The 24,540-nt window shown below is 37.6% G+C and overlaps 1 protein-coding gene across 1 annotated transcript in view; it reads right to left on the bottom strand.

Annotated features, from left to right (window-relative positions):
- The window catches only part of LOC150076467 (protein-lysine N-methyltransferase EEF2KMT), a 196,603-nt gene that overhangs the window by 31,315 nt on the left and 140,748 nt on the right, over positions 1-24,540 (bottom strand). Inside the window, exons 6-7 of the mRNA XM_090387367.1 lie at positions 18,740-19,173; positions 3,392-3,529 (exon numbers count right to left, since the gene is read on the bottom strand). Of these exons, the coding sequence (XP_090243493.1) occupies positions 3,392-3,529; positions 18,740-19,173 (572 nt within the window). The remainder of the gene's footprint in view (positions 1-3,391; positions 3,530-18,739; positions 19,174-24,540) is intronic.

The following is a 24,540-nucleotide window of genomic DNA, read 5'->3' as shown; positions in this document are numbered from 1 at the left end:
CTCATGTGTGAATATAGATGGAAAATATTCATTTAGTTTGTTAGCTACCTGAGCAGGATCATCAACAGTTGAACCATTGATATCAAGTGGACCAATCTGATTCATCCCCTTCCTTCTAGAATTTACATAAGCAAAGAACTCTTTGCTGTTTTTCTTTGCATCTTTTGCCAAAATTTCTCGTAATCTGCCTTCGCCTGCCTAACCTCCTTTGTAATTTGGTTACAGACCAGCTTATATCTATCATAGGCTTCTGTGTCACATGTTAATTTATATGTATCCCATGCATTTTTCTTCTCTGTCACATGTCTAATTAGTTCATCTGACATCCATTTAGGCCTAAACCTTGAACAATATTTCTTTGTTGGTATGAAAAGCCTAGCAGCTTCCAAGGTTAAATCTTTGAATGCCTCCCATTTTGTATTTGCTGTTGGTAACATCATCAGATGGTCCCACCATATAGAAATTTAAAACTGTCTCACACCACTGTAGTCACCGTTACGAAAGCAAAAACCCTTCCCTTTAACCCTTGATGGTAGTTACCTCTTTGAGTAAATCCCACTTCAGCACACTGATCACTGCCACCTAGTGGTTCCTTTATCTGTAGATTCTTGATGCATGAAGAATCACTGCTGATAATCAGATCAAGAGTATATACTCTCTCTAGTTGCCTCCTGAACGTGCTGCAGTAGAAAACAATCATCCAATAAATCCACAAAAGCCTTGCTAGTGTGTGAGTGACCAACCCACAAATTCCAGTCAATCTCTGGGAAATTAAAATCCCCATTACTGGCCCACACTATTTCTCTGCACAATTGCTCTTTATATTCATCAGATTCATTTGCCTCTAACACACACCTACTCTCATTTTTCCTTTCCCAGTACTTATGTCACACCAAACAGACTCAACATTGCATTGTCCACCAACATCTACTGGATGCACTTCCTTAGATTTTATGTGTTTCTTAACTAACAACATAATACCTCCTCCCTTTCTGTCCTGTCTATCCTTTCTATACACATTGTACCCCCACAAATTCCGGTTCTGCTTATGTCTGTGTGCCACCATGTCTCTGATATCCCAACAATATATGCCTTTGATGTCTTTACTAGCACTTCAAGCTCATTGAATTTATTAACTATACTCCTAGCATCGGTGTACATGCAAGTACACACGCACCTTTTCCAATCTTACTTTCCCTAACACAGTCCATTTGTTTACTTGTTCCACTATGACTCCCAGCAGTCCTGGAAATCTCCATTGCCTTGCTTTCCAGGCTGCTACTCAATTGCATTTCAATAAATGTAGTGCAAGAATCACTTTTACCTCAAACAGCGGCTACTGTTAATCTATTAGTCCATGTATCCCTCCAAGCTAGCAGTTTTCCGACCCATCTAACACTGCCTTGATAGCATCAGCAAATATTCTTTCACTCTTTCTATTTAAGTGTATCCCATCCCTGTAGAAGCAGTCTCTCCTGTTAACAAGCACAGACCAGGCTGAGAAAAATTCTGCCCCTTGAGCCTTGCATAATCTCTCCAGGGCCGAATTGATCGAAAAGGCTCTCATCATATACTCCCTCCTATCGTGTCTAGGCAGAATTGCAGACACTTTCAAATTCAACCCTAACTCACGGATTTTTTTCAGCATTGACTTGTACTTGTTAAGTAATTCCGTCAGTCTCCTAATCTTAATATCATTAGTGTCAACGTGTACACTAATACACGTTGACAACCCTTTGTGCCCTTAAAAGATGATATCTGCTCTACAACTTAAAAGATGATATCTGCATGATATGTTCCCCATTTCTCTGACAATAGAGTCACCTACAACAACTAGTTCCTTTGGGACCAGTGCATTCTGCCTGGGGATTTGCCACTGTGTTGCTTGATATTCAATTGCAAGCTCTGGCATTGATGTGGGCAGCTGAGAGATTGATGGGACCCTCAATTTTAAGTTCAAGGGCATTCAACCTGTCCTTCAAACTCTCATATAAGCCCATAACAATGCTGAGTTGGCTCCTGATTTCCTTGCACTCCTTACATCGTGCACACACAAAGACATTCCCCTTGGCAATATCATGTCTCGTTTCTGATTGCTCCACAAACATCAAACAAGCAGTGCATTTTAATAGACTGTGATTCAGAGGACAACTGCCCCCCTCCCTCAGTTCTCCACTGAACCACAGCACTTCCATTAGTTTGAGCCTTTTGCTTTGCTGCTGTGGTCTGAGTCATGATTTCTATTCAAGGTCAATAAAATTCCAATACAAAATATAACCCTAAACTTATATCCCAATGCAGTTATAACACTATATATATATGTATTTCGGTATTCGAATGTTATCTCCGAGTTACATTATATGACTTTCTTATCCCCTGTCAACTTATATGTATTAATTTATGATGTTATGTTTGTAAAAACTAGGTCGCTATATTTATTTAGTTAAAGTATAATTCAATTGACAATGAAATTCAATAAGATTAATAAATTTTACTGATTAATTGATACTACTATACCCGCTATCTAGTTTTCCTTTAAACCTTATGCTATCTAGTTTTCCGTTAGACCTCACGCTATCCAGTTTGGTGCACACGTTGGATCATATAGCAATGGCGGTAAATTACGAACGGTTAATCTACGGACACGAGGTATTATTTACTTTCCAAATTGCGCTATCTAAATTCAAAATAAACCACGGAGCTTGACTAGGTCTATAAGCTACTTATAGAAATAATTTAATCTAACAATTAAGTCAATAAAGTGGCTAAGTATAATTAAAAACTTTTTGTCGCGGGAGCTGCAAAAACTGTTCAACACATGGATTTGATACCCTTACCAATACTAAGTAATAACCTACAAAATCTCTATATAAATTCAAATTAAACTAAAGTATTGTTTACTAGGAATATAAAGCAACTCTCCACACTATACAGGAGCACTATAGTAATATTTGGATCTAATAAGCACTCTTTGGAAGTTTAAGCAGTATGCAATAGTCTGCTACCCACTTTGTTGCTGTAAGGATATGTATGAAGGAAGTTTTTTTTTTTTTTTTTTTTTTTTTTTTAAGATTAAGTCATGAAAACTGGATGAATAATTTTACTGGAGTATCAAAAGTCTTTCAAATTTTATTCAGTTACATTTGCAATAAAAGGTGTTTTTTTTTTTTTTTGGCTGAAAGTTTGCACCCATTTCTTATCATAAAGTCTACAGAAGCAAGGCAAATATATTAAAAAATACACTGAAAAGTACTGTTGTGTTCTTTACTTTCTCTATAATTCAGTTTCATAATAAAAATTAGTGATTACTACTTTCTGAATGTACTTTGTGTATGTATTGAAAAAGAGGTATGATAATTATTCCTAAAAACAATAAAAATATTATGCTTACCTATTTCTTTAAGGAAATAATCCATGGTACTCTCGTTTCTTACAGTACAAGCAATATATGCAATGCAATTTTTAAAAGACAGCAAAATGCTTAGAATGTGAACAAGATGAGAAATAACAACTGGATCATAGACAATATCTGTAATTAAAAGTAAATTCAGATAAAAGTGGTTAAACCTTGTCTTACTAATTAACACATCTCTATATAAAATAAATATTTATTTTTCTAAATCTGTTATTTTCAGAATGCAAAACAAAAAAGGGCTATAGAGGGGAAAAAAGTTGCAGTTAGATAGAATATTAGGTGGATTTTATCCATTTCTTTGATATCCAGTTATAATATAAAATCATATTAATGTTAAAATATCAATACTGGTATTCCTGCAATATAAAATTAATGATACAAACTGAAAATGAATGATCAAGAATAACTTAATCAAGAACAATGTTATATAATCAAAAATTACTTAAAATTAAAAAAGGAAAATTTATCCTATTTCTTCCAGATGTTTTGTTTTCCTTTCTGGAAATTTTAAACTGCAGAAAATAGTGATTAAATTAAATTAACCTATATTATAGTCACTTGATAGCAACAAGGTCCAAGACAAAACAAATACTGAACACACTGTTGATTATGGAAAATACATGGTACACTTGTTGATGGAAACTTATTATGCATTTGCCAAAAATCCCAAATTTGAGAGAGAGAGAGAGAGAGAGAGAGAGAGAGAGAGAGAGAGAGAGAGAGAGAGAGAGAGAGAGAGAGAGAGAGAGAGACAAATCACTAAGAAAAAGAAGAATGATGATGATATCCAGTTCAGGACCCTGGGTGTGCCAAGCCCATACTCACCAGATTTTAACCCCCTTGGGTTTAACTTGTGCTTGAAACAGAGTTCCTGAACTGAATGTCTGTGTAGATGCTTTTAAAAATAGATGGTGATATTGCTTCAGGTCAGATTATGGTTTCTGATCAAAGATTTTTTATCAAAATTAAAACTTTGTGGTTGAATACCGACACAAATTTATGAATTCTTGCTGGAAATGTTTGTGCGCACACTGAATCAACAGTAGATTGTAACATTCTTTCACATTAGTCTCAAAGGTTTTGTCAAGGTCAAACGAGTGTGTAAGACAAGCAACGCTCAGGTAGATTGTGAACGTCTATAGACAACACATATTGGCTATCATTATTATCACCATTTGAGAAATATCCAACGAATCTGAAATACGGAAACCATATGTTCATTGAATTTCAACAAGTATTCCAAAAATGAAATGTCACCACAAAATGAGTTCCACATTTGCTGTCAGATGAACAATGAATAAAGCATAAAGAAACTGCAAGGAAGTTAATTAGCTACTTGCATAGTTACTAACAAGAAGGTGAAGAGTTTTTAGAATGCACTGCTGCCTCTGATGAGACATGGACATGTGACTTTGAAATGAACTGAAGTCATAATCAGTTCAGTGGAAGCATCCAACTTCATCAGGCCTCATTAAATATTGTCGGCAACAATTAAAGGTGAAACAGTCATTATGGCCTAAGTTTATGAGGGCATTATTGCTACTGATCATGGGTCCTTAGAAGTTTGGCAACTGGAGACTACTATGCAACATTCTTGCATTAGAAATTATGCCAAAAAATTTGTCAAAAGTGGCTAGATGTTAGAAGCATTAGCATTAGCTGAGGCATATGATGCAAGAAAGCAAGCTTATACAGCATCAGCATCAGCCAAAAAAACCCTTCCCATTTCACCCATCCGGTCACTCCAAATGTTTGTCTAGTTCAGCCTTAAATTTATTTAAGGCTATTAAACTTCCACAACAAAGATGCAAGTCTGTTCCAGCAATAATTACCTGCTGGCTAAATGCAAACTTCTGCACATCTATTAGCATTAGCATTAGTAGAGGCATTTGATGCAAGAAAGCAAGCTTATGCAGCATCAGCCAAAAAAAAAAATAAATAAAAAATAACCACTTCCACTTCACCCCTCTGTTTGTTCGAAATACCTGTCCAGCTGAGCCTTGAACTTATTTAAGCTATCAACTTCCACGACAAGGGATGGAAGTCTATTCCAGCAAGCAACCACCCGTTGGCTAAAGGCAAATTTCCTCACGTTTATCCTACATCTGTCTTTCCTCAATTTGAATTTATACCCTCTCATATGATTATTCTGAGCAAGAGGAACAATCCCATCAGCATTGAGCATGCTCAAACCATTCAAGGCTTTATACACCTCTATCAGATCACCTCGCCGGTGCCTAGTCTCCAGACACTAATTTGCAAAATGTAAGCCTTTCTTCGTAAGAGCACCCCTTTGTTCCATTCACTAATCTTGTTGCCCTTCTCTGTACTCGTTCCAGCATCTCTACATCCTTCTTGAAATGAGGCCTCCAGACCTGTATACAGTACTCTAGGTGCGGTCTAACCGTTGCCTTATACAACAGAATAATCACCTCCTTATCCCTGCTAGAAAAATTCTTATATATCATTGACAATACACCATGAGCTACTCTTGCAGACCGTCTGCACTGCTCAGAAAACTTAATATCTGCCTGCACAACCACCCCTAGGTCCCTTTCATTCTATACCACTGTCAGTGTAGTACCACAGAGTTGATACGTTGCTCTGGGGTTGCTGTTTCCCATATGTAGTACTTTACATTTGTCAATGTTAAATTTCATTTGCCACCTCTCAGCCCATCTGCTCAACCTTTCCAGATCCTGCTGCATTAGCATAGTGTCAGTAGTGTCCTTGACAACCCTGCCAACCTTCGTATCGTCTGCAAACCTGGACATTAAGCTTGATATACCATCATCAATATCATTTATAAATACAGAAAACAATAATGGACCCAATACTGAACCCTGAGGGACTCCACTAATAACATTAGTCCACGATGAGCAGTGTCCATTGATTACCACTCTCTGTCTTCTCCCCCTCAACCACCCCTTTATCCATAGCAGCAATTTGCCTCCAATGCCACACTGCTCCAATTTGTGCAGCAGTCTTCCATGTGCAACAGTATCAAAAGCCTTTCTAAGATCCAAGTATATAATATCAAAGTTATTCCCTGCATCCAGTTCTTTTGTGACTGCATCATAGTATCCAATCAAATTGGTCAGGCTAGACTTTCCCTTAACAAAACCATGCTGTGTCTGAGCTATAACTGAAGTCTTGTCTAGATGATCCTGCAGTGCTTCTTTAACCAGTGCTTCCATTAATTTTCCAGGAACAGAAGTTAAACTAACAGGTCTATAATTACTTGTGTCGCCCTTTGATCCTCCTTTGTGAATTGGGGTCACATTTGCACATCTCCAGTTCATGGGTACTTCCCCCGAGTCCAAGGAAGCTCTCATAATTATGGCTAAGGGTTTGCTTACTTCCTTTGCTGCTTCCTTTAATATAACTGGATAGATCCCATCCACCCCAGGTGCCTTTCTTGTTTTTATCTTCAACAATTTCTCCTCCACTTTACTCTCAGTTATTACAAGATTCGCTAGCTTCCTGCCAGAGTTGAATACACCTCTGGCATTCCCCTCGCTGAATAACTCCTCATGTGTGAATGTCGATGCAAAATATTCATTCAGTTTGTTAGCTACCTGAGCAGGATCATCAACAGTTGACCCATCGATATCAAGTGGACCAATCTGATTCATCCCCTTCCTTCTAGAGTTTACATAAGTAAAGAACTCTTTGCTGTTTTTCTTTCCATCCCTAGCCAAAGATTTCTCGTAATCTGCCTTCGCCTGCCTAACCTCCTTTGTAACTTGGTTACAGATCAACTTGTATCTATCATAGGCTTCTGTGTCACGTGTTAATCTGTATGTATCCCAAGCATTTTTCTTCGCTGCCATATGTCTCATTAGTTCATCTGACATCCACTTAGGCCTAAACCTTGAACTATATTTCTTAGTTGGTATGTAAAGCCTAGTAGCTTCCAAGATAAGTTCTTTGAATGCTTCCCATTTTGAATTTGCTGTTGGTAACATCATCAGTTGGTCCGACTGTATAGAATTTAAATACTGTCTCAGTCCATCGTAGTCGCCTTTACGAAAGCAATAACCCTTCCCTTTACCCCTAATGGTAGTTACCTCTTTGAGTAAATCCCACTTCAGCACACTGTGATCACTGCCACTTAGTGGTTCATTTATCTGCAGATTCTTAATGCATGAAGAATCACTACTGATAATCAAATCAAGAGTATTACTCCCTCTAATTGCCTCCTGAACATGCTGATGTAGAAAACAATCATCCAATAAATCCATAAAAGCCTTACTAGTGTGTGAGTGACCAGTCCCCAAATTCCAGTCAATATCTGGGAAATTAAAACCCCCAATTATAAGACTCTCTGATTTACTGGCCCACTCTATTTCCCTGTACAGTTTCTTATTATACTCATCAGAGTCATTAGGCCTATAGCACAATCCTACTCTCAATTTTGATCTCCCAATGCTTATGTCACACCAAACTGACTCGACACTGCACTGTCCAGCAATGTTGACAGGCTTCACTTCCTTGGATTTTATGTATTTCGTAACTAATAGCATAACCCCTCCTCCCTTCCTATCCTGTCTATCCTTTCTGTAGACACTGTACTCCCTAAATTCCAGTTCTGCATTCCTTATATCTGTGTGACACCACATCTCTGAAATCCCCACAATATCTGCCTTTGATGTTTTGAGCAATACCTCAAATTCATCAAATTTATTTACTAAACTCTTAGCATTGGTGTACACGCAAGTATACATGCACCTGTTCTTTTTCTTAGCTACCCTAACACAATCTATGTGTTTATTTGTATCCCAATGATTCCCAGCAGTCTCTGAAATATCCTGCATCTTATTTTCCAGGCTGCGGCTCATTCCAATAGAAGCAGTGCAAGAATCACTTTCACCTCTGCCAGTGGCTACTGTTAATCTATTAGTCCTTGTATCCCCCCAATCTAGCAGTTTTCCGACCCACCTAACACTGCCTCGATAGCATCAGCAAATATTCTTGCACCCTTTCTATTTAAGTGTATCCCATCCCTGTAGAAGCAGTCTCTCCTGTTAACAAGTACAGACCAGGCTGAAAAAAATTCTACCCCTTGAGCCTTGCACAATCCTTCCAGGGCCGAATTGATCGACAGGGCTCTCATCATATACTCCCTCCTATCGTGTCTGGGCAGAATTGCAGACACTTTCAAATTCAACCCTAATTCACGGCTTTTTTTCAACAGTGACCTGTACTTGTTAAGTAATTCTGCCGGTCTCCTACTTTTAATATCATTAGTGCCAACGTGTACAACTATATCACCTTTTGTGCCCTTAAAAGATGATATCTGCTCTACAACGTCATCAACCTTTGCCCCTGGCAGACATACCCTGGTCCTGTTCCACCTATCCTTTTTATAAAGCATGTTTCCCGTTTCCCTGACAATAGAGTCACCAACAACTACTAGTTCCTTTGGGACCAGCGCATTCTGCCTTGGGGGCTGCCACTGTGTTGCGCGATGACCAAGTGCAAGCTCTGGCATTGGTGTGGGCAGCTGAGAGCTTGATGGGCCCCTCACTTTTAATCCTTCGAGGGCATCCACCCTGTCCTTCAAGCTCTCATATAGGCTCATAATAATGCTGAGTTGTCGCCTGATTTCCTTACACTCCTTGCATCACGCACACACAAAGACATCCCCCATGGCAGTATCATGTCCCGTACCTGACTGCTCCACAAACATCAAGCAAGTAGTGCATTTTAATAGGCTGTGATTCAGAGGGCAACTGCCCCCCTCAGTTCTCCCCTGAGCCACAGCACTCCCAATAACTTGAGCCTTTTGCTTTGCTGCTCTGGTCAGAGTCATGATTTCGATTTAATTTCAATAAAATTTCAATTTCAGTACAAAATTAAAACTCTAAACTTATATCTCAACACAGTTGTAACGCTAAATTTATGTTTCAGTATCGAGTGTTATCTACGAAATCCCTTTATATAACTTCCGTATCAAGTTAAGTATTAATTATTTATTTTTTACTAATTTTTTACGTTACGTAACCCAAGTCGTTATATGTATAATTAAAAGTACAATTTAATTGACAATGAAGTTCAACAAGATTAATTATCTGATTAATTGACAATATTATGTGCTATACTATACTCTATTAAGCTTATGCTATCTATTTCGAGATATTTTGTATCGCGTTACAATGGCAGCAATTACGAACGGTAAACACGTCGATTTGATACCCTTTCCGATACTAAGTAATACCTACAAAATCTCTATCTTAGTTACTTTAATCTAAGTATCGTAAATAAGAATATAAAACTACTCTAGAAAATAAGTTAATATGCCAATTTAAGCTAATAAAACAGAAAATAAATCAGAAAAAAACTTCTCTGTTCCAGGAGTGGCAAAAATGTACGTCGGCACAGGTTACTCTCGTTCTCCTACAACTATTCTACAACTGTCTTTCCTCAATTTGAATCATGCCCCCCTCAGGTTCTTAGTCTGAGCAAGTGGAAGTATCCCATCAGCATTGAACCTGCTCAAACCATTCAAGGCCTTATACACCTCAATCAGGTCATCTGGAGACTGGGCACCTGCAAGGTGCCTAGTCTCCAGATGCTGCAACTTGCAGAACTTAAGCCTTTCTTCGTAAGCGCACCCCTTTGTTCCTCTCATCAATCCTGTTGCCCTTCTCTGTACTCGTTCTAGCAACTACATCCTTCCTAAAATGAGGCCTCCAGACCTGTACACAATACTCAAGGTGTGGCCTGACCACACCTTGAGTGGTCAGGCCACACCTTACACAAAGGGATAATCACCTCCTTGTCTCTGCTAGCAAAGTTCCTATATATCATTGACAAAACTCCATAACCTGCTCTGGCAGCCTGTCTGCACTGCTCAGAGAACTTTCTATCTGACTGCACAATTACCCTCAGGTCTTTTTCATTCTTCACCTCCCTGAGTGTAGTACCACACAGTTGGTACGTTTCTCTTGGGTTACTGCTACTTATATGCAGTACTTTGCATTTGTCAATGTCAGTGTAAAGTGACAGCACAAAGCTTCATATCACAGTCTATACAGCTAGAGTGACCTTGAAATATATTTCAAAACATTCAAATCATTGTTTGTATAGCATTTGTATGCTATACAAACAATGATTTGAATTGTCTATAGCCATTCCTATCTGAGTCATGATATCCTCATATAAATTTTCTGATCAAAGACATGGACATGTGACTTTGAACTAGTCACAATCAGTTCAGTTGAAGCATCCAACTTTGTCAGGCCCCACTAAATATTCAAAGTAAATCTTGTAGAAATTGTTATTAAGGTACGAATTTACAAAATTAAAGTAAATTTACAAAACACTACAGAACTAATTTTACAAAAAAAATTACAGTAATTAAATTAACAAAATATTATAATAATTAAGGAGAAACCCAAAAAAATATTAACTACTGGATGTAAGAATATAAAAGATCTTCTTCTTCAAGAGGAAATAACTTGTAGGCTGAGAAAACCCATTTACAATGGGTTTTCTCAGCCTACAAGTTATTTCTTGGTAGGAATTTTTTCCTGCCATAAAGTGCGGTTTAGGGTGTGTTGGTCGGTTAAGCCTCAGGCTATCGTGCACTCCCGTACTCCATCCATCCATGTCCTCCTAAGTCTTCCTCTTCTCCTTCTTCCAGGAGGTATCCATTCCAGGATTGCCCTTCAGATATCTTTTTCTTGCATCTGTTTTACATGTTCATACCATGTTAGATGCTTTTCTTTGATAGTGTAAATAATAGTCTTTTTCACTTCCATTTTCTCTCTTACGTCTTCATTCCTTTTTCTGTCTCTTCTAGAAGTTCCCCTTAGACTGACCTTGAAATACGCCATACCATAGGCTACACAAGCAATGATTTGAATCGTCTATATCCTATCTGAGTCATGATATCCTCAGATAAATTTTCTGATCAAAGACATGGTCATTTAAAAGATACTGAAAGTAATTTAATTCTTACTTTTTGTAAAACTATTTCTTACCATAAATAGCTTTACAAAGAATAAGAATTAAATTTACAAAATATCACAGAAATAAATAACTTAAAAAATTACAAAAAGCAAATTTATAAAATTACAAAGATTTTGGATGATTAGTTGTGATTCGAAAGCAAAAATCAAGCCTATTTTTGCCATTATGTCTGGGTTGCTGCAGACTGGTAATTGATTGGTAGAAGCACATGTATATTTTAGTTTGGTTAACTTAACTTGTTCTTTGGCTTCCTGGCAAATTATTTTTGATCTTATATATTTCATTTTTTTTTCCAATGCAATTAGGGCATTGTGGAGATGTAGAAGTACATTCAATTTATGTATGGTTTTCAGATCATTAGTTTGCATGGGCTGCATCACTTTGGTATGCTGTCTAGGAGCGTCCAAACTTCTGACATGGCAATTTAAGTATCCTGCTTTAAGTGAGTGTGGGAAAGTAGGTAAAATGGTGTATGTTGGAACTAGGTTAGCATCCTTCAGGATCATTTTATTTTGCTTGTGATACTTTCTGACTCAGTTATTCCCAAATGCTTTCGTTTTTTTTTTTTAAATATCTAATAGGTCCAATTCACTTATAACTCCCTTGTAGTAGTTTAGCAAGGATGTGGAGTAAATTTAATTGGGATTCCACTTAGTTTTAATAAATACTCTGACTGCTTCAGTTGATTGGTCACGATCAGTATGTCAACTGAGTGGAGTTGTCTGACCATTTTTGGTGATCTGTTGCATTTTCTAAACATCTCTGAATGACACAAATGGAGAGTCTGCTCATGGGTCAAGCTGACAAAGAATGTATTATTAGGGATGCTAGAAGTTCCAGCTTTTTCATATTTGTTTTTAAATTTCTGGGGGGGGGGAAACAAAGGGTGGTCATAGTTTCATAGCTGTCACACTAACAAGAGCTCTTCAGATCTAGTGGTAAATATTTATTTATGTCCACTACTACTCTTTTTAACCCTGAGAAAGAGAGAATTTCTTCTCCCAAATTAGCCTTGCCACATAGAGGCAACTGTGCCACTTGATGACCAGACTAAGCACACAAAATGGTAAAGAATAGTACGGTGAAAGTGAGCTGATAAAGGGCAGTGTGTCACTAGTAAGTGGCAGTGCATTGCTAGTGTGTAGCAGTACAATGCAAATGGAATGACAATATGTTGAGTGTTCATCAAGAATGTTGCAAGGAGAACTTTTAAGAAAAACAATAACTAGTATTCACCTTAGGAAAAATACTAGGTATCACATTAGAAAATTTGACTGGTCACTCAGGATCTAGTCACAATGTAGAGCACATGGAATTATCAGGAACATCACTGTAGGATGAAGCATTCAGATTTCTATGTGCTGCAAAAAGTGGACCTAGTCCATACCATGAGAAACAATCCTCAGACCACAATATCTCATCCAACTTCACTGCTGGGATAACATAATTAAGTGGTCAGTGTCTTCTAGGCTTCCTCCATGCCCAAACACACACCAACTGGAACAGCATGTAGTATGACTTGTCTGCATTGCAGGGCACATTTCTAATAGTCCACAGTTCATGTTTGATGTGCATTGGACTTTTTATTATCAAATGCTTGTGAGCTCACCTCTATCAAGAAAATTCATGGAGATTCACCGATGTATGTAGCTCCGCTCTAAGTGTAATAAAAATACTTATACATTTGCCCCTGATTGCTCAAACTCAGGTTCCCTAAAGCAGTGGTTCTTAACCATTTTTTTGGGTCAAAAATCCTTTTGAGAATCTGATGAAAGTGATGGACCCCTTCTCCACAAAAATACATAAACACATACACACAAAATTTTGAATATACAATTTATTTTATTGTATTGGAAACTGATTTCTTTTACAAAATATAAAAATTATCTTTACAAAGAATTGTGTCTCTCACTCATTTTTGCATGACTACTTCCTGAAAAAAAAAATTAAAATAAATTTAAATTGTGAAAATAAAACAAAAAGTAAACTTTAATTCAGCTTCAAAAGTAAATTTCCAAATTCAGTAAATTCAACTTCTTATTCAAACCAAACCAAAAAGTTTGGTTTGAATAAGGAGTTGAAATTGAGGAGTAGTCTTTGACATGGCAACATGTCATTATGAATCTGCAAGATAAAGGAACCGCTAGATGGCAGTGATCACAGTGTGCTGATGTGGGATTTACTCAATGAGGTAACTACCATCAGGGGTAAAGAGAAGGGTTTTTCTTTCGTAAAGATGACTACGGTGGTCTGGAACAGCTTTTAAATTCTATAAAGTGGGACCAACTGATGATGTTACCAACAGCAAATTCTAGATGCATTCAAAGAATTAATTTTGGAAGCTACTAGGCTTTTCGTATCAACTAAGAAATATTGTTCAAGGTTTAGGCCTAAATGGATGTCAGATGAACTAATGAGACATGTGGCAGGGAAGAAAATTGCATAGGATACATATAAATTAATAGGGGACACAGAAGCCTATGGAAGATATAAGCTGGCCTGTAATCAATGTAATCTTTAATGCAATGGACGGCAAGGTAATCATTTCTTCAGCACACTGTCAACTATTAACTTGTAAATTTTTAATTCTGAGCAATAACAAAAACATTTCCCCTACAATTCCTCACTTATCATTCTCCTCTGAAACCTTGTTAGCTTTTTCTGTATGTCATCAACAGACATGCATGTTTGAAATAAATTCACGGCTGAATGGACAAAAAATCTGCATATCACCCATATTGATTTTGCTAATCCTCTATAGTGGGCCAATAAATTATTAGGTCATCCACAGTTTACATCTTGTATCTTTTTAAATGTATCTTTATATCTTTTTAAAGATGTGAAAATGTGTGTGCAGTGATTATTTTCTGAATCATTTCCGATTTTGCATGTATTACTGCCTGTCAGTGACTCCTTAACTTGAAGATTTCAAATGTATAATTTTAAGTAATGACCAAGTCAAGGATATTGCTGCCATCCCAATAAGGCAATGTAGAAAAAGTCATGCAGGTCAGGGGTTAGCAACCTTCTGGCTTTAGCTGGCCCTCATTCAATTTCAACCTTTATAATGAAAGTCACCTGGCTAACAGATTAAAAAAAAGTGCATGGGTACATTTATTATATATACATTATGTATATTTATTATATATACATAGTCACATTTTATTTGATTTTATGACATCAGTTTTACAATTACAGGCAACTTCAATATGCCATTACTGAAACTGTGGTTACAGATATAATGTGAATGTAATCATGTTCCCCAAAAAGAAACATTTAAAAAAATTCAGTTTATGGCAAAACAAATTTCACAATAGGAAATAGCAGCAGCAAAACCTATACCCCACAGAAAGAACCAGATGCTGCAATAGTTTACGAATGGACCACTGAACTACTGTACGCTTTTCTGCACTATATTCCCTCAATTAGATGATTAAATTTTTATAAACAACAGTAGTTATCCAGAAGTAATTACTTAGCTACAGCAATGAAAAATACATCAATGAAACATTAATTGCACATGGGACACTCAAAAAATACAAATATTTTCCTCTGAGAGAAGAACCAGCTATCCAATTTGTCAAATGCATCAATGAAACACTAACTGCACATGGGACACTCAAAAAAAAAAAAAAAAAAAAACCAACAACAAATATTTTCCTTTGAAAGAAGAACCAGCTACCCAATTTGTCAGCTGTAATATAATCAGTTATAAATTTTTGTAAACAACAGCATATGGTATTCTTTTCAAGGATGAAATCGCATTTATAATGGCAGAAACTGTTAAAGGCACAATGCAAAGAGTGCATGAATTAATTAACACTTATTTTTTTTTATAAGCTGCTTCTACTGACAGCAGGTTAGTATTCTCTGTAATTATACTGCAGTACAGTAAAATTCAGGTCTGTTGGTTGTATAAAATATGCTTCCCCCAGAAAATTAGCATTAGTAGAGCCATATGATGCAAGAAAGCAAGCTTATGCAGCATCAGCCAAAAAAAAAAAAAAAAAAAAGGTCCGATTTCACCCCTCCATTCGTTCCAAGTACCTGTCCAGCACAGCCTTAAATTTATTTAGGCTATCAACTTCCACAACAAAGGATGGAAGTCTGTTCCACCAACCAACCACCTGCTGGCTAAAGGCAAACTTCTGCACATCTATCCTACATCTGTCTTTCCTCAATTTGAATTTATGTCCTCTCAAATGATTCTGAGCAAGAGGAAGAATTCCATCAGCATTGAGCATGCTCAAACCATTCAAGGCTTTATACACGTCAATAAGATCACCTCACAGGTGCCTAGTCTCCAGACACTATAATTTGCAAAATTTAAGACTTTCTTCGTAAGAGCAACCCTTTGTTCCATTCACTAATCTTGTTGCTCTTCTCTGTACTCATTCCAACAGCTCTACATCCTTCTTAAAATGTCCTCCAGACCTGTATACAGTACTCAAGGTGTGGCCTGACCATTGCCTTATACAAGGGGATAATCACCTGCTTATCCCTGCTAGAAAAATTTCTGTATATCATTGACAAGACACTATGAGCAACTCTTGCAAACCGTCTGCACTGAACAGAAAACTTCATATCTGCCTGTACCCCCAGATCCTTTTCGTTCTCTACCACTGTCAGTGTAGTACCACAGAGTTGATACATCACTCTGGGGTTGCTGATTTTCATATGTAGTACTTTACATTTGTCAATGTTAAACTTCATTTGCCACCTCTCAGCCCATCTTCTAAACTTTTCTAGATCCTGTTGCAGCAGCGTACTGTCATTAGTATCCTTAACAATCCTACCAACTTCATATCGTCTGCAAACTTGGACATTAAGCTTGTTATACCATCATCAATATCATTAATAAATACAGAAAACAACAATGGACCCAATACTGAACCCCGAGGGACTCCACTAATACCATTAGTCCACGATGAGCAGTGTCCATTGATTACCACTCTGTCTTCTCCCACTCAACCATCCCTTTATCCATAGCAGCAATTTGCCTCCAATGCTACACTGCTCCAATTTGTGCAGCAGTCTTCCATGTGCAACAGTATTAAAAGCCTTTCTAAGATCCACATATATAATATCAAAGTTATTCCTTGCATCCAGTTCCTTTGTGACTACATCATTAGTATCCAACCAAATTGGTCAGGCAAGACTTTCCCTTAACAAAACAATGCTGTGTCCGAGCTATAATTGAAGTCTTGTCTAGATGATCCTGCAGTGCTTCTTTAACCAGTGCCTCCATTAATTTTCCTGGAGCAGAAGTTAAACTAACAGGTCTATAATTACTTGTGTTGCTCTTTGATCCTCCTTTGTGAATTGGGGTCATATCTGCACATCTAAAGTCCATGGGTACCTCCCCTGAGTCCAAAGAAGCTCTCATAATTATGGCTAAGGGTTTGCTTACTTCCTTTGCTGCCTCCTTTAATATAACTGGATAGATCCCGTCCACCCCGGGTGCCTTTTTTATGTTTATCTTCAACAATTTCTCCTCCACTTTCCTCTCAGTTATTACAAAATGATCCAGCTCACTGCCAGAGTTTAACACACCTCTAGCATTCCCCTCCCTGAATAATTCCTCATGGGTGAATGTAGATGCAAAATACTCATTTAGTTTGTTAGCCACCTGAGCAGGATCATCAACAGTTGAACCATCAATATCCATGGACCAATCTGATTCATCCCTTTCCTTCTAGAGTTCACATAGGTGAACTCTTTGTTGTTGTTTTTTTGCATCCTTTGCCAAGGATTTCTCATAATCTGCCTTTGCCTGCCTAAATTCCTTTGTGACTTGGTTACAGACCAGCTGATATCTATCATAGGCTTCCATGTCACCCTTTAATTTATATGTATCCCATGCATTTTCCTTCTCTGCCACATGTCTCATTAGTTTATCTGACATCCATTTAGGCCTAAACCTTGAACAATATTTCTTAGTTGGTATGTAGAGCCTACTAGCTTCCAAGATAAATTCTTTGAATGGTTCCCATTTTGAATTTTCTGTTGGTAACATCATCAGTTGGTCCCACCATATAGAATTTAAATACTGTCTCAGACCACCGCAGTCACCTTTACAAAAGCAAAAACCCTTCCCTTTACCCCTGATGGTAGTTACCTCTTTGGGTAAATCCCACTTCAGCACACTGTGATCACTGCAACCTAGTGGTTCCTTTATCTGCAGATTCTTAATGCATGAAGAATCACTACTGATAATCAGATGAAGAGTATTACTCCCTCTAGTTGCCTCCCGAACATGCTGATGTAGAAAAAAATCATCCAATAAATCCACAAAAGCCTTGCTAGTGTGTGTGAGTGACCAACCCAAAAATTCCAGTCAATATCTGGACAAATTGTATGGGACTCCCCCATACTAATTGTATAGGGGGAGTCCCATAATATAATCCAGGATGTTGTTATTTGGTTTTTAGGAGCATTAGCAACTAAGGCCATATTGCTCCGGGATATGCGGTGGTCATTCCTTGACCTTTCCGCATCCTACGTATTTGGTGGTGACGGGCTCGAACCCCGGTCTAATCAAGAAGCGTGTGCTACACACTGCTGCTCCTTCCCACCTGGCTACGGAGGTGCCAATTCCAGGATGTAACCCAACTATAATACAACATTATTTTCTATGGAAAAATTATTTCCAAGACATTGGTTTTCACCTCAGTGTAGATTTTCAGGACTACCATAATGGCAGCTGTTATATTATGTGGCTGAGTTGTTCCTTATTTCCTATTTATGCAGTATACTGCAAATTGGATTCTTTGTAAATGTGGTATCATTATAAGAAATTGACAATTTTGAAATTTCATTTTTTAAGTATATGAAGTACTGCTATTTAATATTTTTATTTTAAAGTACAGCATTATTAAAAAAAATTACAGTAACCGTGCATTTGCTATTTAAAACATTTAACCCATTTTGTCCAACAACAGCAAAATAGTAAAAATAAAAGAAAAACAAACATTAAAAATGAAATCTGGTTATATAAAAACACCTGCTTAATAAGTAATCTTTTAGTCATTGTGCATTCACATTAAAAAAATTATTAAATTTTATTTTCAGCTATAACATGCTTTACTTACAATGCAGGTGTTAAAGTTATCCCAGACACCTGCATTATATCAAGGTTGCACTATACCTTTTTATGGGAACAGAATGTTGACAACAGAAACATTTTTTAGGGACAAAACAGAAAACAAACTTAAACAATTTGTTTTCACCAGTTTGGTTAAAGTAAACCAATGTTATTTGTTTTGCTATGTCTGCTAATTTCCTGTATATATCAAAGCACTAACTATTTGAAAATACCAATTTTAATAAATGAGAAAAATTATGTACCTGCACCAAGAATTATGTCTGGCTTCAATTTCAAAAGTTCATCCCTATGAACATGTTCCCAATCTATATAATGCACTTCAATATGTGGGATGCTACTCCTTTTGGAGGATACATTTGACTTAACAACACAGGCACTACTATCACTACATAAGCTTGTGCATTTTATTTTTCTATCATTTTTTGCACCATGGCAGACATGATGATCCACCTCCAGCATTATTTCTTGTTCATTTATGTAAGATTCAGAATCATGCTTCTTTACTAAATTAACATTTTCATCTGCAGATTTAGCAGAAAAATTTAATGTAATATTTTTTTTCAGTAACCTTATTACTTCAGGACTGGAATCAGTAAATATATATGAAGTTGGATCACAGAGCTTACAAATTGCTATTCCGGTGAGTCCTGTGCCACTACCGAGTTCAAGAATTTTCCTATTAGGAAAGATATATGTATTAATTATCAATTCTACATAATGAATCATAAATTAACAAGAAACACCAGAAAAACATTGACAACATGTCTGTAATTGTTTTTTTTAACATTTTTACATTTATAAATTTACACAAGAATCAAGAATTAGTAGTAGAAGGGGCATGTGATGCAAGAAAGCAAGCTTATGCAACATCAGCCAAAAAAAAAAAAATAAATAAATAAATCGGTCAACTACTGAGTGCTGGGCACTCAGAATGAAGGGTCCATAGTCACAAATAGTCGTTAGTGTAGTATCTCAAATAGAGAGCTTTATGATAAATGAAAAATGTTTCGAGTACCCCGGCTTAGCCTAAAACTGAGGAACTAATAAAAACGTTGTCTTTTTGAGTCTTTCCAGTTGTTGTGAATGACAAGGGTGGGAGAAGTGACTGACTTTTTCCTGGAGAAGCAATTAAAGTCTTGGGGGAGATGCGACTGGCAGGTGAGGGCCGTGCAAGGCTCCGCACATACGCCTCCCCACCACTGCCACCACCTCAACACTGACTCTCTATGTACCTCCTTGCCGGGACAACTCCAGCTTTGAAAATTGTTAAAAAATACTTCTCGTCACAAATTTTATAAATGACCTTTATAGAATTAATAACTAACTATTTAGCAACCTTTTTGTCACCAAAAGGAGAGTTACTTAGTACAAAGAAGCATGCTATCGAAGTGCAAAAAAAAAATTGTTTTTTTAATTTTAACACAAAAGGTAAATGATAGATTTCAATTGGAATAGTTTTCCCTTGATAAGCATCGAATAATGCATAGCTAATGTGATTTTTAAATTTTTAATTCCATTAGCGACAGAAATAGAGAGGGGGGGGACAAGAAAATTACATTTTCCTCTCTGGCGCCGCCATTTTTAATTTTAAAAATATTTTAAAATTATATCTTAAACCTATTCGTTGAGCTCTTTCCAATGGTGTATAATAAGCTATAGGTTGTCGAAAATTTATGTCCCCCATTTCTTAGACAAATTTTTGTCAACAACAATCAATATGGCGTTATGTTGGCCCGCATGATGTATAAACCCATGCAAAATTTCAAGTCAATAGGTTGGGTGGTTCCAGAAATACAATGCTGTGACAAACAGATGGACAGACAGACAACCGAGAGCCATTATAAGGGTCCTTCGTCAGACTATGGAGCCTAAAAACCCATTTCACACATCCATTCCCTCTAAACGTTTGTCCAGTTCCTCCCTGAATTTATTTAAGCTATCAGTTTCCACAATGAAAGATGGAAGTTTGTTCCAGCAATCAAATACCTGCTGGCTAAAGGCAAATTTCTGTACATCTATTCTATAACTGTTTTTCCTCAATTTGAATTTATGCCCTCTCAGGTTCGTAATCTGAGCAAGAGGAAGATTCCCATTAAAATTGAGCCTACTCAACCCATTCAACGCCTCATTAGCCTCAATCAGATCACCTCGCAGGTGCCTAGTCTCCAGATGCTGCAATTTGCAGAACTTAAGCTTTTTTGCTAAGAGGAACCCTTTGTTCCCCTCACCAATCTTGTTGCCCTTCTCTGTACTTGCTCAAGCAACTCTATATCGTTCCTAAAATGAGGCCTCCAAACCTGTATGTAGTACTCAAGACGTGGCCTGACCAATGCCCTATACAAATGGATAGTCACCTGCTTTTCCCTACTAGCAAAATTCCTGTATATCTTTGACAATACCCCATTGACCTACTCTGGAAACCTGTCTGCACTGCTCAGAAAATTTCATATTGGACTGCACAATTACTCTCGGGTATTTTTATTTTCTACCACTGAGTGAAGTACCACACAGTTGGTACATTTCTCTGGGGTTACTTCTACCCATATGCAGCACTTTGCATTTGTTAATCTTAAACTTCAGTTGCCACTTCTCAGCCCATCTGCCCAACTTTTCTGGATTCTGTTGCAGTAGCACACTGCCATTACTGTCATTAACAACCCTGCCATCCCTTGTATCATCTGCAAACTTCAACATTAAGCTTGATATACCTTCATTAATATCATTGATAAACATACAAAACAACAGTGGGCCCAACACCGAACTCTGGGGGACTACTAATAACATTAGTCCATTGATTACCACTCTCTGTCTTCTCCCACTCAATCACCCTTTTATCCACTGTAGCAACTTGCCCTTAATACCATACTGCTCTAATTTGTACAATAGTCTTCCATGCATAACAGTGTCAAAAGCTTTCCTGAAAGCCAAGTATATGATATCAAAATTATTTCTTGCATCCAGTTCCTTTATAGCCACATCATAGTATTCAATCAAATTTGTCAGACAAGACTTCCCATTAACAAACCAATGCTATGTCTGAACTATAACTGCAGTCTTGTCCAGATGATCTTGCATCATTTCCTTAACCAGTGATTCCATTATTTTCCCTGGAACAGAAGTTAGACTAACAGTTCTGTAATTACTTGTGTCACTCTTTGATCCCCCTTGTGAATTGGGGACACTTTTGCACATCTCCAGCCCATTGAGACCTCCCCCAAGTCCAAGGAAGCTTTCATAATTATGGTTAAGGGTTTGCTTACTTCCTACGCTGCTTCCTATAATATAACTGAATAGATTCCTCCCCCCAGGTGCTTTCTTATGTTCAATTTCAACAATTTCTCCAACTCTTTACGCTCAGTTATTACAAAATCATTTAGCTTTTTGACAGAGTTTGATAAGCTTCTGGATTCCACTTCCCTACAGACCTGCCCATGTGTAAATGTAGATGCAAAATACTCAATCAGTTTGTCAGCTACCTTCAGCAGGTTCATCAACAATCAAACTGTCAATGTCGAATGGAACAATCTGATTCATCCCCTTCCTTCTAGAGCTTAAATAAGTAAAGAAGTCTTTAATGTTTTGTTTTTTTATTGTTTGCCAAAGGTTTCTTGTAATCTGCCTTTGCTTGCCTAACATCCTTTGTGATTTGATTACAGACTAGCATTAGCATTAGCATTAGCAGAGGCATTTGATGCAAGAAAGCAAGCTTATGCAGCATCAGCCAAAAAAAAAAAAAAAAAAACCACTTCCACTTCACCCCTCTGTTCGTTCAAAATACCTGTCCAGCTGAGCCTTAAACTTATTTAGGCTATCAACCTCCACCACAAGGGATGGCAGTCTGTTCCACCAACCAACCACCCGCTGGCTAAAGGCAAATTTCCGCACGTCTATCCTACATCTGTCTTTCCTCAATTTGAATTTATGCCCTCTCAGGTGATTTTTCTGAGCTAGAGGAAGAATCCCATCAGCATTGAGCATGCTTAAACCATTCAAGGCTTTATACACCTCTATCAGATCACCTCGCTGGTGCCTAGTCTCCAGACACTGTAATTTGCAAAACTTAAGCCTTTCTTCGTAAGAGCACCCCTTTGTTCCATTCACTAATCTTGTTGCCCTTCTCTGTACTCGTTCCAGCAGCTCTACATCCTTCTTGAAATGAGGCCTCCAGACCTGTATACAGTACTCTAGGTGTGGCCTGACCATTGCCTTATACAATGGAATAATCACCTCCTTATCCCTGCTGGAAAAATTCCTGTATATCATTGACAATACTCCATGAGCTACTCTTGCAGCCCGTCTGAACTGCTCAGAGAACTTCATATCTGCCTGCACAATCACCCCCAAGTCCCTTTCATTCTCTACCACTGTCAGTGTAGTACCACAGAGTTGATACGTTGCTCTGGGGTTGCTGTTTCCCATGTGTAGTACTTTACATTTGTCAATGTTAAACTTCATTTGCCACCTCTCAGCCCATCTGCTCAACCTTTCCAGATCCTGTTGCAGCAGCATAGTGTCAGTAGTGTCCTTGACAACCCTGCCAACCTTTGTATCATCTGCAAACTTGGACATTAAGCTTGATATACCATCATCAATATCTTTTATAAATACAGAAAACAATAATGGACCCAACACTGAGCCCTGAGGACTCCACTAATAACATTAGTCCACGATGAGCAGTGTCCATTGATTACCACTCTCTGTCTTCTCCCACTCAACCACCCCTTTATCCATAGCAGCAATTTGCCTCCAATGTCACACTGCTCCAATTTGTGTAGCAGTCTTCCATGTGCAACAGTATCAAAAGCCTTTCTAAGATCCAAGTATATAATATCAAAGTTATTCCCTGCATCCAGTTCTTTTGTGACTGCATCATAGTATCCAATCAAGTTGGTCAGGCAAGACTTCCCCTTAACAAAACCATGCTGTGTCTGAGCTATAACTGAAGTCTTGTCTAAATGATCCTGCAGTGCTTCTTTAACCAGTGCCTCCATTAATTTTCCTGGAACAGAAGTTAAGCTCACAGGTCTATAGTTACTTGTGTCAGCCTTTGATCCTCCTTTGTGAATTGGGGTCACATTTGCACATTTCCAGTCTATGGGTACCTCCCCTGAGTCCAAGGAAGCTCTCATAATTATGGCTAAGGGTTTGCTTACTTTCTTTGCTGCCTCCTTTAATATAACTGGATAGATCCCATCCACCCCGGGTGCCTTTCTTGTGTTTATCTTCAACAGTTTCTCCTCCACTTTACTCCCAGTTATTTCAAGATTCTGTAGCTTACTGCTAGAGTTGAATACACCTCTGGCATTCCCCTTGCTGAATAACTCCTCATGTGTGAATGTCGATGCAAAATATTCATTTAGTTTGTTAGCTACCTGAGCAGGATCATCAACAGTTGACCCATCAATATCAAGTGGACCAATCTGATTCATCCCCTTCCTTCTAGAGTTTACATAAGTAAAGAACTCTTTGCTGTTTTTCTTTGCATCCCTTGCCAAGGATTTCTCGTAATCTGCCTTCGCCTGCCTAACCTCCTTTGTAACTTGGTTGCATATCAACTTGTATCTATCATAGGCTTCTGTGTCATGTGTTAATTTGTAAGTATCCCATGCATTTTTCTTCTCTGCCATATGCCTCATTAGTTCATCTGACATCCATTTTGGCCTAAACCTTGAACAATATTTCTTAGTTGGTATGTAAAGCCTAGTAGCTTCCAAGATACGGTCTTTGAATGCTTCCCATTTTGAATTTGCTGTTGGACTATCTTATATCTACAATAGACAAACATTTGGAGTGACCAGATGGGTGAAAAGGGAAGTTTTTTTTGCTGATGCTGTATAAGCTTGCTTTCTCGCATCATATGTCTCAACTAATGCTAAATGCTAATGCCTGCCTCTGATATCCCAACAACATCAGCCTTTGATTTCTTCATCAGCACCTCAAATTCATCAAAGATATTTACTATATTCCTAGCATTGGTGTACGTGCAAATATACATGCACCTATTCCTAATCTTAGTTACCCCAACACAACCCATATATTTACT

The sequence above is a fragment of the Mastigoproctus giganteus genome, chromosome 13 (assembly GCF_048544385.1).
Source record: "Mastigoproctus giganteus isolate SK-2022 chromosome 13, ASM4854438v1, whole genome shotgun sequence".
NCBI lineage: Eukaryota > Metazoa > Arthropoda > Arachnida > Uropygi > Thelyphonidae > Mastigoproctus > Mastigoproctus giganteus.
This window is presented reverse-complemented; position numbering and strand designations above follow the sequence as displayed.